Below are 16,160 nucleotides of genomic sequence, written 5' to 3'. Positions count from 1 at the left end.
AAATTCCACCGGCATTTTTCAAAGAGCTGGAACAAACAATCCTAGAATTGGTATGGAAACAGAAGAGATCCTGAATTGCTAAGGAAATGTTGAAAAGGAAAAACAAAACTGTGGCCATCATGTTGCCTGATTTCAAGCTTTACTACAAAGCTGTGATCACCAAGACAGCATGGTACTGGCACAAAAAGAGACACATAGACCAGTGGAACAGAATAGAGGGCCCAGATATGGACCCACAATTCTAGGGTCAACTAATCTTCAACAAAGCAGGAAAAAATAAACAGTGGAAAAAAGACAGTCTCTTCAATAAGTGGTGTTGGGAAAACTGGACAGCTATATGTAGAAGAATGAAACTCGACCATTCTCTTGCACCATACGCCAAGGTAAACTCGAAATGGATAAAAGGCCTCAATGTGAGGCAGAAATCTATCAAAATCCTTGAGGAGAACAAAGGCAGTAACCTCTTCAACATCAGCCACACCAACTTCTTTCAAGATATGTCTCCAAAGGCAAAGGAAACAAAAGCGAAAATGAACTTTTGGGACTTCATCAAGATCAAAAGCTTCTGCACAGCAAAGGAAACAGTCAACAAAACAAAGAGGCAACCCACGGAATGGGAGAAGATATTCACAAATGACACTATGGACAAAGGGATCTATAAAAAACTCCTCAAACTCAACACACACAAAACAGATAATCATGTCAAAAAATGGGCAGAAGACATGAACAGACACTTCTCCAATGAAGACATACAAATGGCTAATAGACACATGAAAAAATGTTCATCATCACTAGCTATCAGGGAGATTCAAATCAAAACCACACAGAGATACCACCATACACCAGTTAGAATGGCCAAAATCAACAAGACAGTAAACAACATGTGTTGGAGAATATGTGGAGAAAGGGAAACTCTATTACACCATTGGTGGGAATGCAAGTTGGTGCAACCACTTTGGAAAACGATGTGGAGATACCTTAAGAAATTAAAAATAGAGCTACTCTATAACCCTGCAACTGCAAGACTGGGTATTTACCCCAAAGATACAGATATAGTGAAAAGATGGACCATCTGCACCCCAATGTTCATAGCACCAATGGCCACAATCGCCAAACTGCAGAAAGAGCCAAGACGCCCTTCAACAGACAAATGGATAAAGATATGATTCATGTATACTATGGAGTGTTATGCCTCCATCAGAAAGGATGAATCTCCAACTTTTGTATCAACATGGACGGGACTGGAGGAGACTATGCTGAGTGAAATAAGTCAAGCAGAGAGTAAATTATCATATGGTTTCACTTACTTGTGGAACATAGGGATAACATGGAGGACACTGGGAGAAGGAAAGAAGTGAGTTGGGGGAAATCGGGGGGGGGGGACGAAGCATGAGAGACTGTGGACTCTGAGAAACAAACTGAGGGTTTTGGAGGGGAGGGGGATGGGAGGTTGGGTGAGCCTGGTGGTGGGTATTAAGGAGGGCACGTATTGCATGCAGCACTGGGTGTGGTGCATGAACAAAATCTTGGAACACTGAAAAGAAATAAAATTTAAAAAATAAAAATTAAAAAAAAATCACGTGTGTATGCCTGTGCATATGTACGTATTTGGGTATACGTATGTGGGGAGGTAGTGAACGTGGACATGTATGTAAATACACACGAGTAGATACAAACATAAAGCATGAGGCTCCAAAACCACCCTTCCTTGGAGTCTCTGCAACATTCACCCATGACTGCTCACCAACATTAAACACCTGCACAAAGATATCTGGACACACATGCATACGTTCTGTTCTACCAACCGGAAATGCTCACTTTGAAACATTAGTTTATATAAAATCCTCTCTGTCCAAAAGTAGGGACTTTTATCATCCAGAAACTGTAGGAATCTCAAAAATAAGCCTGGGGTCTTTGATGAAAAATTTGTTATTGGTGCTCAAGTGAGAGGCAGATACCAGATGCTAAGCCACTGAGAAGCCTGTCAAGACTGGTTTTTCTAAATAACTCACGACCATAAATTCAAGAGTGAAATACAAGAGCCAGTATCGGGGCGCCTGGGTGGCTCAGTCAGTTGAGTGTCCAACTCTTGACTTTGGCTCAGGTCATGGTCTCAGTGTTATGGGACTGAGCCCTGTGTCAGGCTCTGTGTGCAACAGGAAGTCTGCTTTCAATTCTCTTTCTCTCTCTGCCATACTCCTGCTCCTGCTCTCTCTCAAAAAAAAAAAAAGAAAAAGAAAAGTTAAATTAAATCTTAAAAAAAAAAATAAAAAGGACCACTATCATATTCAAAATTGTTTTAGAGAATGTCAAGCAACTGTAGAGGGAAACGAAAAACAAGCCAGTGAGCACATACCATGTTTACATTGTTCCAAATTCTGAGTTCATAAAGACGCAGCCTGACAGCCCCAGGGCCCAGGTTTGAAAACAGTCAGGAACCCTCACAGTCCTCCGGGGGCTGGTTGCGGGGAAGTCAGAAGGAGACCCTGGAGAGCCCGTACCTGAAGGGATGGAGTAAGGCACTCGTGCAGCACCTCGGGCCACCTTGGGCCGTAGGTGAATATCACTGTGTGTGCATCTGGGGTGCGGCCCTTCTCCCCTGCACCTCCTCTCTCTGCAGGGTACCGCGAGGCAGCGGGAGGGCACGAATCACGCACCACTCCTCAGCCAGGCCTGCAGGTCACAGGACTATCCATCCACTTTCACAGTCACAGAAAGGGAGAAACACTTGGGGCAAAGCATATTTTACCTCTTCTGTTTGTTCTGAGGGAGAAGAGATTTCCTCAGGATACGGTCCTAAAACTGACCAGCCAGGGGTAAGGGAAGTTATGAATAATTTTACAACTTTGCTTACACTCAGCTAGTTTGCTTTCTGAAAAGATTAAATCGATTTAGAGCAACAACAAAATATCTGTGTACCAATTATGCCAGAGACCTGAAAACTGTGACTTTTGTTTTTGTTTAATCTTCACATGTACTTTTAAGAACACGAAAGAAAAGGTAATTTCATTTAACCAAAGTGGTCAATTCATTTAACAGAAATACTGAACGGAGGCAATTCCATTTAACCAAAATACTGATCCGAGAAAAAGCTAATTAAAGTGGCTTTTGCCTTATTGTGAATTATTTACTTAATAAATATTTCTGGTGGTCTTAACTTTTTTTTTTTTTTAAGTATCAGACACACGGACCAGCTTCTGAGCTGGCCTGTCTAGGACAACAGGTATCAAAAGTCATGCGAAAGAACTGGGGAGCATCCGCCAGAAGTCTGGCGGCAGAACTAGGGCCCTTCCCTGCAAACCCACTGGTTCTGGGAGGCCAGGAGAGCATGTGGTGGGAACAGCGGCCGCCGCTAAGCCCACAACTGCTCAACTGTCTGAAGTTAGGAACTAAAAGTGAAGGGCTCCAATTAGACCTCTCCGTGTGCTTATTCCATGCCTAAAGTTTCAGATCCCCTTAGCAGTCTGGTGGCATGTGGACCTCGTGTCCCCAGGGATGAAGACACGGGCTGGTAGCCAGGGTGAGCTGTCTAGACGGCCTGCCGCGCCCTGCAGCCCAGCCCTTCTCCCCTTGGGTGTGCTCTGGGCGGGAGCAGTGCCCACCCAAATGCCAGAGATTCCCACCCCAGCAGACCAGGGCTGAGGCTCTGCCCGGACATCCCTAACTGGCCTCCCTGGGGCTCACCCTCGTGAGCACCCGATCGTAGAGCACCAGACGGCGCCGTTGCTATCTTGCAAGCTACGAGAACTATCCCAGGACTGAAACAGCATCTGCTGTCTGACAGTCAGCCCTGTGCATGGAGAACCCACTAACCCTCGTGATCCCAGCACCTTGGGACCAGCCTGAACATCTGAGCTTGTGGGTCTCTGTGACAGACCTACGGCTTGCTCTGGCCCCCAGGGGGCTTTGTGGCAAACTGCTAATGTGAGGTTCCTCCCGAGGTTCTCCTACCCATCACCTTGCTCACCTTCTCGAGAGAGATAAGTACACCTGTCCCCATCCGCACCCCCTAGCCGCCCCGACACACACGCTTTCAGCTAACAATGTTGCTTTCAGTCCTAATAACTCCGCCCCGCAGCTATCTGCCTGGTTTACAGAGGAGGAGCACAGCGGATTCAGACGAAGTCACTGAGCCCCCAAGTGAGAGCTCAGAGTCAAAGCCAAGATCACCTGATGCCAGAGCGCCCTTCCATCCCCATGTGCGATACCGCCTGCGCACTGTCAGGCCGAGGAAGGAAAGAAAGGGAAGGAAAGGATCCAAGACGCTGAAGGAAAGAAATGAAGGAAATCATCTACCTGTAAGGACTTTTCTCTCCAATGAGAAGCAGGAGCACTTCAGTTTTTAGGGGCTATGGAGGCAGAGCCACAAACACCCTCATCTGTTTCTGGAGGAACCACATTACTTTTAATTTCTCAAAAAGGATGACATAGTTGGGGTCGCAGAACAATTCACATCACCGACATCATTTTATCCAGGACAGAGCACAGCCTGCTTTAGTAGGCAGATGTGACATCCCCCCGCCCAACCCCGCCACAGGAGCAGGCCTCCCTCCTTTACACACAGCGAGAGACGGGACCAGGCACCCCAGAGGTGCTCACTCCTGCCACTTGCTTATCAGTTAACGGTGTTGACAGTAACTGCACTTATAGTAATTCCTCTTACTGAGTAAAAATCTCACTCAGTATTTAAACTTTTCCTTTTTTTTCTTAAAGATTTATTTATTTATTTGACAGAGATCACAAGTAGGCAGAGAGGCAGGCAGAGAGAGAGAGAAGCAGGCTCCCCACCGAGCGGAGAGCCCGATGCGGGGCTAGATCCCAGGATCCTGGGATCATGACCCGAGCCAAAGGCAGAGGCTTTAACCCACTGAGCCACTCAGGTGCCCCTAAACTTTTCATTCAAGTTATTTTTGAGGTCTGATACCCTTTTATTACATACTGCTCAGAAGAGGGAAGGTTGAATGTTTTAGCTACAGGAAAACAGTGATGACTTCTTGTCTAACTAACAAGGAGGCCGGAGAGAAGTAAACAGGTACAGCTCTGATGAGGAAAAATCAACCGTTACGGCTCTTGTGGTTCGCCTTTCCGATGCACAGCAATCCTGCTCTTAGCTACCACTCACCCTGTTACAGTAAGTATTCCAAAAGGCAGTAGTTAAACTGGCTTTCCAGGTAAAGCCTCCGTGAAAAGTATTATTTTCAGATAATCTAATAAAGCTAAAAAAAATAGGAGAACCAGGAGATATTTTCATGACAAGGACGTCCATGGTCTTAAAGTGTCTCCCCACTCATTGCTTATGAACTTCAAAGGAAAGAAGAGTAAATGCACAGTGGGGACATGACAATTCTTCACTCACGTAATCAAAACAAACATCAGCAAACATTGAGTTCCTCTGGACGAGATGCCCGGGAAAGGCGCTTCACAACTTACGCAACATTCTGACTGAAGTTACCACAAACAAGCAGAAAAGCTCTCAAAAGGAAAGTCCCATTAGAGTAGAACTGTATTCCTCAAGGATGTCAATGTCACAAAGGACAAAGGATGACTACGGAAATGTTCCAGATTGGAGGAGGCTATGGAGATATGGCAGCTACATCCAACACCTGACCCTGCACCTGTGACAAGGGACATCATCCAGTCAACTGACAAAACAAGCCTGGGAATGGAAGATTATTAGTATTTTTTTTTTTTTAAAGATTGTATTTATTTATTTGAGAGAGCGAGCAGCGTCAGAGGGAGAAGCAGACTCTCCACTGAGCAGGGACCCGGCCATGGGACTCAATCCCAGGACCCTGGGATTAACCTGAGCCGAAGGCAGACGCTTAACTGACTGAACCACCCAGGTGCCCCTGTTAGTATTTTCTTGGTGTAAAAATGTACTGAGGTTGAGAACTGTACCAATTACATAAGAGCATATGCTTATTCTTTGGAAAAATATACTGAACTTTATATATAAATATACTGAATATATTTTACTTATATAAATATATATGTTTAATATATGTTTATATATACACTTATGTTTATAAATAACTGAATATAAATATTCAGTATATATATAAATATACTGAACAAAACCCCAGTGACTGCAATATACTCAAATGGTCCCCTCTTCAAACTGGCATGTACTAACAGACACACAGGTGCACGCGCGGAGAGGATGCATGTGCACGCGAGAGGTTGAACAAACAACAGGGCAAATGGTAAAAACAGGTGATTCTGGGTAACATGTATATGGGTGGTCTGGCATTATTCTTATTCTTGTTATTTTCTCTAAGAGTCAAAGTGTATCCAAATAAAGTTCAAAAAATTAGAATCAATGCAAAAAAAGAACAACCCATGCACATTTTCTCGGTGTAAGGTTTGAGAAAACTACCAGCTCATCATACCCGTGTGAGTTTGATTCCGAAGGAGCAGGGCCTTGGAATGCTGTGTCCGGGGAGAGGCAGCCAGTGGCACGTGCTGGAAATGGGACAGAGCAGAGGCGTAATGGGGAAGAAAGAGCAGCTGACGCAGATTCTACCCCGGTCCCACTCATGGAGCACGTGCCTCCGCGAGGCCTCCGGGCAGTGGGCAGGAAGGTAAAGAACCCAAGGCAGAGGCCAGCTCAGCCTCTACATCACAGAACCACAGGCCAGCAATGAGAAGGAACAGAGCATCAGACCTGCCCAGGGCAATGAGGGGCACTCCTGGGGAAGGTCATCGAAAAGACGGACCACCAGCTGCTCCATGAGCTGGACCCGGGGAATCAGAGGCTTCTCACCGCCCCGCCCCCCCACCCCTTGGCATGTGGGTTCCATTTGCCTTTCTCATCCCCAGAGACTGTTCCCAAGACACAGCCTCGAGATAATGACGTGGTGCTGAGAACAATGACATGGCCTACGTGACTAAAACCAGCTAAGGCCTCCCTCCATACAGACTTAAGATTTGGTGGGCAGGAGGGGGCCCCATTCATCTTGCTGTATCCAACACGTGAGTTCCTGCTGCTTCGTACAACTGCCACCTCCCAGCCTGGAGTGGCCTGCCTCTTTCTGGTCTCCCTCTGCCCTCCCGACAAAGCGGGGGCTGGTTTTGCATTTCACCTGGAAGCTCCTGACAAGGCTGTAGACCCAGAAATCCTACACGATAAAGGGCAGCATCAACCCTACACAGAACTCTCCATTTTCCTCTTTTGATTCGCTGCAGAAATGTTTCCACTGACAATCTCTAAATTAATTCTTATGTTTGCACCAGACAGCTCTTTGTTTCCCTGGCCGATCTTTCAGTGCATATATATGATCGTGAGGTCCAGAAATAGAAAGTGAGGAGGAACAAAGAAAAAAAAATGTCACATTTGCTAATGATGAAGGAAACTCAAAAGCAATGCTTGGGCTCCTGTCAACCTTTCAAGAATGGATCCTGACTAGAAATTGATTTTTCCAAATTCTCTCTAAAGCCTAGTGGCCCGAAATACGAAATAGCAATTCCAGGTCAAGTGGGAAAAGATGAACTTTCCCCAGCCGGGAATCCTCTCACCTTCAAATGAAGTTTCAAAGATCTGAAGCCGAATCTCATTTCAGAATCAAAAGCAGATCCTGCTCTTGAAAACAAATATACACCAAAAGCCTTATTTTGATCAAAACAAGGTACTACTATGTTGATTTTCATCAGACGTCCTGGTTCTAGCCGCCTATTCTTTTCATGGATCTTAATTAAAAATGACATGGGTCAGTCTAGAAAAAACAGCTTGGAGTAGACACTTTTTGTTCTTAAAAAAATTATCTATTGTCATCTTTTTGTGTGAGTAGGAGATACATGAGGTGGGGTGCCAACAAAACGTTAAATCCCATACTGCAACAAATTCTAATAAAGCAGTCAGTGTCATTGTCAAAAAGACCATTAGGAAAAAGGACAGTGTTATCCTGCCAGCCCTGGTCACTAAAAAACTAGAAAAACAATCCTAATTACAGGAGCATCAGAAAGTAGAAGAGACCTATAAATAACCCTGCCAAAAAAATAATTAAAAAAAGAAAGAAAGAAAGAAAGAAATGGAAAAGCAGAGAGATAATCGGGTTTTTGGCTATGGAGACTATGAGCTGAAAAATTAAGATGCTCCTTGAATCTAAATAACTATAATTTTATATGGTTCCAATCACTCCATGTAAGACTTCTGTGATGGATAAGAGAGTCTTGATTCTACAGTTCATGCCAGCTCTGCCACTTACAGGCCGTGGGCCTTTGGGCAATTTAGCCTCTAGTCTACAGCTCATGTGCTCGCTTCGGCAGCACATATACTAGTCTATAGCTCAGTTTCCTCCTCTGTAAACCAGGAAGAGAGTGCTGGAATCACTCTGAGGACTAAGAGTGCCCGTGCCTACAGCACAGTTCGCACTGGATTACTGCTGATGACCTGCACTACTGTCCCTACCCCTAGCACTGTTACCCCCAATACCACTACAGTGTGGAAAAACAGACAAACAAGAACGGGTAAGACAACTTTTTAAACTAGAAGACAACGTGGCAATTAACACAGCATGGTACTGACGTGAGACTCAAATGGGCAAATGGGAGAGAACAGACAACCCTAGAACATTATACATCCATATATTTCTTATTATAATTAATAAAGCATAACAAACCAATGAGAAATGGGTTATTTAACAAATGGCTTTGGCAAACTTGCTAAGTATTTGGAAAGAAATCAACTCATAGTCTCATTGCATATTATAGTCAAAATAAATCCAGATGGATTAAAAACATGTTAAAAGGAAAAAAAAGGTACTACAGTACTATAGAAGAAGAACGAAATTCTGTGTTAATGTGGAATACAGAGACTGTGTCAATGATAAGAGGAGAGAAGGAAGGAAGGAAGGAAGGACGGACGGAAATCACCAAAGGGACAAATTGAGAAAATTGCAATCATACATACGAAATGGTCATGTGCCTTATAAAAGATCTTTTTAAGCCAAAAGGGGAAAAAATGGGAAAAGGGATAAACAAAAATAATTAGATTAAAAAATACTCAAGCTAAAAAACATTTAACCTCATTAGCAACTTAAAAGCAGGAGTCTAAGCGAAGAAGCCTGTTTCTCTACGGAAGACGGGAAGACGGGTATAGGGCTCCTGCTGGCCAGAGTGCAGGGAGAGGAACACACCCTCACCTGGCAGACTAGTCACCAAAGCACCTCAACAGCACCCAGCGATACCCCAGGTCAGCCCTTTACCTAGGACCTCACTCTCAGATCATCCCCTGGGAAAGCTCCACCACTGGGGAGAAAGCCTGGCTGTGCAAAGGGGGTTCGCTACAAGGGTCCTTGTGATGTTGATAAACACCCACCACCGAGTCGGAGCAGAAAACCCACTCCAGGAAACACTGTGCAATCACTACATTATCACAGTTGTTGACGATCATCCCCTCGTAGGCCATTCCCACGTCACTGGATCGTATTAACAGGAAAAGCCAAACCTATAAAACCAGATGCAGTATTTGTCCCCCTTTTGGAATGATGGAATAAAGCAGAAAGAGGGAAAAAACAAACACACTAACAGCGGTTAACCCAGTGATAAGATTATGAGTTTTTCCTATTTTCTTCTTTGTTTTTATTCATATTTTTTACAAATTCGCTACCTTGAGTAGAGAGTGTCGATACTCAAAAAAACAATAAAAACGTTGTCAAATAAGGAAAGTCGTCACCAGTAGAATGAAAAAAGTCCACTGCAGTCAACCCTAAGAAAGGACTTTCTAAGAACCTTACTGCAACTCCTCCTCTAGCCCTGCCCTGGCCTCCAGCCCCTTCTGGGCTTCAGCCCCGCAGGCTCTGACCTAGTTCACTGCAGGCCCACACCCCTGCTGGCCCTGTTGGACCCAAAGATTAGCTCCCTTCCGTCTGACTCAAAATATTTTTCATCCACGGTGAAATACCTTACACATAGGAGGCACTTAATATATATTTCCGAACTTACAGTTAGAGAGCGCTTTCAGACATCCCGGGCACGAGACCCTAACATGCTACTTGCACCAAGGCTCTCCCCTGCCTAGATGTGGTTGCTGGAGTTTTCCGTTTACTTGTCAGTAATAACAACTGTCTCTTCATACTCCTCTGTTTTCGTTGTGTAGCTACTTCACCATTTTTTCTTTCTAAAGGCAAAACACTGATTCCTTTTCCTCTCTTCTTTCCAGTAAGAGATGGGAGAGAGATTTGTTCTTCAGGGACAAAAAAAAAAAAAAGTCTGTGACCTGGACTAGGTAATAACCTGCAGCCTGGGAACTCTTCCTAAAATATGGGTGTCTGGGTTTGGTATCCAAAGTATAAGAAATTGGGAGAAGCCTGCTTTCCTCTATTTTTTAATTAAAAAAGAGAGTCAAGCTCTAATTCTAGTCAATGTACGATTTCTCGCATAATTTCGCAGACAGATATCATGCATGTATGTGCACACTGCTCTCCCAGGATTCCGTCTGTTCTGAGCCAAGTGAGTAAAAATCAATTCTTTGTATTGATCCAGGGCCCAAAGCCAGAGTCTTCATCTGGAGTTTCATTTAAAGTATTTCACTTGCCCTTTGAACATTTAAGTAGAAAGGTAAGCATTTGGTGGGAAAAAACCTGAGAGAAAAACATCATGTGCTCTGACTGCTCACACCAAAACAATGGCCACAACAGACCCAGCACGGGACCGAGGGGACATTCCAAGAGGCAAGAGGTGGGAGTAGCAGGCAACCGGGAAGAAGCAAAGGAGGAGGTGGGCTCTGGTGAGCAGCAGCCCCCACAGAACAGAGCGCAAGACCCTGCCGGCCCTCTGAAGTCAGCAACTGCCCTCCGAGGGCTGTGGTTAAATTTCCGGCAGCCCCGGGCAACTACCAAAGCCCTCAAGGGCACCGTTCCGCTCAGCCCCAAAGGCCAAAGAAGAACAGAGAGGCAAAGATAACAGTGCACCAACCAAAGAAAACCGCCAGGGCCCTGAGCCGATGGCTGGTGCGGCACCAGCTCTACAATGTTGTGGGGAACGCATCTGAGCTAGCCAGACTGGGGAACGGTGTCAGAAGGCCAGAGGTTAGCGGGCCAGACCGCACGGGGCCCACCAGGCCATGAGAAAAACCCTGGACCTTCCTGCTGGTGGAACAGATACCTCTGGAAGGTTTAGACCTGCCTTGTGAGATAGGTCATCACCACTGGATTTCTACAAAAATTAATCCAAGTAGTACGTCTATCACAGATTAAAGGCACTCAGAGTACTTAATACAGTCCAGGAGACCCTGATCATGTGCCCCACCCACCCTACCAGCCACACCTTCTTCCTCACCTCCTCCTGCCCCAGGACCCTGGGGCCACAGTTTATCTGCTCCCCTCATCTATAATGCTGTCCACAGAATCCACCCCCACCGCCCCCAACACACACACACCCAGTATTGACTCTCTGAAGCAATGGTGCCCTCTCGTCTTCCCAATTCAGCTACACACCGCCTCCCTAGAGCTCCTTCTCAGCCACCTGATCTAAAGTCAGCTCTCTGCACCTCTCCCAGCACCCCCCAGTGGTCTCCTTCACAGTGCTTATGACATACACTTACTTGCTTAATGTCTACATTTCCCCCTCGACCGAGGGTCTCGAGAGAGGAGAAAACATATCTGTTTTGTTCACAACTACATATCTAGGATTTGATAAATATTTGATGAATGAACATAAAAAATTATATATTTATAACCCAAACGCAAAAGTTGGTTCTTTGAAAAGATTGACTAAATTGACAAACTTTTTCCTATTTTCCTCTCTCTTCTGGCTTAAAAAAGGGGGGGGGGAGAACTTAAATGACTAAAATAAGACACAAAAGAAGGGAAAACACCACTAACCTCCACAATAAGAAGGATTATAGGGGAATATATGAAGAACTGTATGCCAACAGATGAGATAAATGAAACAGACAAATTACTAAAAGAGAGGTTACCACAAGTGTCAAAACCAAAAATAAAAAATTAGCAGACCTATACAAGCAAAGAGATTAAATTCATAACTAAAAAGCTTCTTGTGAAGAAAAGCCCAGGCCACAGGGCTTCACTGGTAAATCAAACAAAGAAAAACAAAGAAAAAAATAAATGCCAATATGTCACAAACTTCCAAAAATCAAAAGAGGATGGAACACTTCCCAACTTATTCTGAGACCAATATTACCCTGATACCAAAATCAGACAAAGATAGCACAAGCAAGCTACAGACTGTGTCCCTTAGGAATACAGATGTGGAAATCTTCAACAAAATACTTGCAAACAATTTTTTATTTATTTTTATAAAATCCAGCAATACATACATAAAAGGATCTGCATATGATCCTTTTGAATCCATCAACATATAAAAATAATCACACACCGTGACCAAGAGGGATTCAGTCCAAGAACCAAGGTTGGTTTAACATCCAAAAATCAATTAACATAATACACTACATTAATATGATGAAAGATAACAATCACATATTCACCACTATAGATGCAGGAAAAGGATTTCACGAAATCCAACACCTCCTCATTGTAAAACACTCAACAAACTAGGAACAAAAGGAACTTCCTCAACCTGGTAATGGTTATCGTAAACTCACAGCCAATGTCATACTTTATGGTAGAAGACTGAATGCTTTCTCCCTACAATAAGGAACAAGATGAGGATGTACACTCTTACCATTCTTATTCAACACTGAACTAAAAATTCTAACCAAGGCAATTAGGCAAGAAAATGAAATAAAAGTGATCCAAAATCGAAAGGAAGAAAGTAAAACTATATCCATTTGTAGATGATACAATTTTGTACACAGAAAACCCTAAAGAATTCACTGAAAAACTCTTAGAACAAATAAACAAATTTAGCAAGGTTACAGGATACAAGATCATCAAATAAAAACCACTTGTGCATCCATACATTCGTAATGATAAATTCCAAAGTGACATAAAGGAAACAATTCCATTTACAATAGTGTCAAAAAGTATAAAATGCTAAGGTGTAAATTTTTTTAAAAAAGTGTAAAACTTAGAGACTAGAAACTACAAAATAATATTGTTGAAAAAAATTTAAAGAAGGGGTGCCTGGGGGGTGCAATGGGTTAAGTCTCTGACTCTCAGTTTCTCTTCCTCTCCCTTTGCCCCTGCCACTTGTGTGCTCTCTCTCTCTAAAATAAATAAATCTTAAAAAGAAAAAAAGAAAAGAATTAAAGAAGATCTAGGGAGGAGCGCCTTGGTGGCTTAGTCACTTAAGTGTCCAACTCTTGATTTCGGCTCAGGGCATGATCTCAGGGTCCTGAGACTGAGCCACATCATGCTCTGCACTCAGCAGGGAGTCTGCCTGGGTTCTCTCCCTCTTCCCCTGCACTCACACGTGGACGCTCTCTTTAAGTAAATAAATCTTAAAAAAAAAATATGATGATGATCTAGGTACACGGAGAGACATCTCGTATTCATGGATCAAAAGACTTAATACTGCAATATTCTGCAAAAAACTTAATACTGGCAATATTCCCCAATAATAGTCCCTGTCAAAATCCTAATTTCCATAATAAAGACAGTGAGGTACTGACCTAAGAATAGATGGAACTCACATAAGGATTATTGGAACAGAATTCAGAATCCAAATTATCCTTGTATTTTATGGTCAAATGATTTCAACAGCAGTCCCAAGGAAATTACATGGAAAGAGAAGAGTCTTTAACATATGGTGTTGAAAAAACTGGATATTTATCTGCGAAAGAACAGCACACACAAAAATTACTTTAGACTACAGACCTATATGTAACAGTAAAACCGTAAAACTCCTAGAAGAACACACAGGATTCGATCTTTATGAAATTAGGTCAGCAAAGTCTTCTTTGATACAATACCAAAAAGCACAAACAACAAAAGAAAAACAGATAAGCTGGATTTCTCAAAAATGTTTGAACTTCACTTTCCATGAAAAAAGTGACTGCGTCTACAGAACAGAAGAGTATACTGGCAAATCATGTATCTAATTACAGACTGGTATCCAGATCTTATGAAGACATCTCATAACCCAGTAATAAAAGCACAACTAAGCCAATTTAAAAATGGGCAAAGCAAATGAATAAACATTTCTCCAGAGAAGATATACAGACGCCCAATAAGAACATGAAGAGACACTCAACATCACTAGTCATCAGGGAAATCCAAATCAAAATCCTATAATGCTTCACACCTCCTAGAATGGATGAAAATAGAAAGACCATAACTGGTGCTGGCAAAGATGTGAAGAAACTGGAATCCTCATCCACTGCTGGTGCAAATATGCAGCTGGTCTGGAAAACAGTCTGGTGATTCCTCAAAAAGATTTATGCAGAACTCCCATTATAACCTAGCATCTCTACGCCCAGGTGTCACCCAAGAGAAATGAAAACAGACGTCTACCCAAAAACTTGCACAGAAATGTTCAGAGCAGCATTACTCACAATAACCAAAAAGTAGAAACAATCTAAATGTCCATCAACTGATCAGCAGATCAACAAAATGTGGTATATCCAGTCAAAGGAATATTATTCAACCATGAAAAAGAATGATACGTACTGAAGTGTGGATAAACCTTGAAAACATTGTGCCAAGTGAAATAAGCTAGTTACAAAAGACCCCACTTTATACGATTCCCTTTTCAGGGAATGCCCAGAATGGGCAAACTGGCGGGCAAAGAAGGTAGAGTAGTGGTTGCCAGGTGCGGGGAGGGACAGAAGAGTGAAGTATGACTGCTCAGTGTGTATGGGGCTTCCTTCTGAAAGGACGGAGATGTTCTAATTAGCTAGGGACGAATGGTTGCACATTCCTGTGAATATACTAGAAAAAGTTGAACTGTGTATTTTAAATGGGTGAGGTGTACGGTAGGTGAATTATACCTCAATAAGCTGTTAAAAAAAAAACCAAACAGGTAATACGGTGATATACAATATATCACAGATGGCCCGTGACTTACAATGGTTCAACTTACGATTTTTCAATTTTACGATGGTGCGAAAGCAATACAGATTCCATAGAAATCACAGGTCAGATTTTTAATTTTGACCTTTTCCTGGACTAGGGGCAGCATGCAGGATGATCTCTCACAACGCTGGGCAGGAGCTGGAGTCCCAGGTCTGAGGCAGCCATGAGATCATGGAGGTAAATAACCAATACACTAATAACCATTTTGCACCCACACAGCCATTACGTGTTTCCCTTTCAGTACAGCATTCAGTACACTGCATGAGATCCTCAACACTTTATTATCAAATACACTTTGTGTCAGATGATCTTGCCCAACCGTACAGTGTTCGGGGCATGCTGAAGGTCGGCTGGGCTGAGCGGTAATGGTTTGTAGGTTAGATGTATTACATGTGTTTTCCACTTACCAGACTTTCAACATACGATGGCTTTATCAGAAGGCAAACCCATAGTCAGTTGAGGAATATCTGTAATATGTGAGGTGCTTCCCATTATATTTATATAATGACATTTTCCCTTCCTAAATGTTTATTTGTTGTGCTGTGAAAACAGGGTTAAGATATAAGAGAGGAAGGCAGAGGAAAGATTTAACTTTCGGAGCCTTGGTAGCTAAGCATCAGAGCCCTCCCAGAATAAAATATTTCCATGAGCTGAATATGTGTAACAAGGAATTTCTGTGTAGTTCAGAGTGACATCAAATTATGGTGCATACATCCTTTATAAGGCTTAATCATTTGAAAACTTTCCAATTGTCAAATGCAAAACTGGCCACTCCTTTGGAGCAAAACCACTGTTCCCAGGGCGAGCAAGTCCCCCAATGAACTAAGGAGAGATGGGCTCAAGAGGCAGAAATCACATACTTACATCCCTCAAGACCGGAAGTGCCAAGTGCTCGAAGGAAGTCAGATCCACCACGTACTGCCCAACCCGGCATTCACGTTTTCCGGCTGGAGGCTCTGACCTGAATGAAAAGACAGGGCATTCTCTGCTGAAAGACACCCCCCGTACTGATTTCTGGTTTGTAGCCACTCCAGAGAGCCTCTGGCCCTCCATGTAGGCTAACTCACCCTTAAAAATCACCCCGGTATGCAAAACTAACCTGATGCCTGACAACAGGGCTACCAACACGAGTGCGTACCTCCACCACCACCACCAGGCCTGGCAGGGACCTTGGGGGGCAATCCTGAAGCTGCAGGGGGGCCGCGCCACAGAAAAGCGGCACACAGG

The 16,160-nt window shown here is 43.4% G+C and overlaps 1 protein-coding gene across 2 annotated transcripts in view; it reads right to left on the bottom strand.

Annotated features, from left to right (window-relative positions):
* NTPCR (nucleoside-triphosphatase, cancer-related) overlaps positions 1-16,160 on the bottom strand; it is a 33,876-nt gene that overhangs the window by 12,669 nt on the left and 5,047 nt on the right. For both annotated transcript variants that reach the window (XM_047702154.1, XM_047702155.1), the window contains exon 3: positions 15,798-15,894. In XM_047702154.1, the coding sequence (XP_047558110.1) occupies positions 15,798-15,894 (97 nt within the window). The remainder of the gene's footprint in view (positions 1-15,797; positions 15,895-16,160) is intronic.

The sequence above is a fragment of the Lutra lutra genome, chromosome 14 (genome assembly GCF_902655055.1).
Source record: "Lutra lutra chromosome 14, mLutLut1.2, whole genome shotgun sequence".
Classification (NCBI taxonomy): Eukaryota; Metazoa; Chordata; class Mammalia; order Carnivora; family Mustelidae; genus Lutra; species Lutra lutra.
Note: the sequence above shows the minus strand (reverse complement) of the source record. Positions and strands in the feature narration are given on the sequence as shown.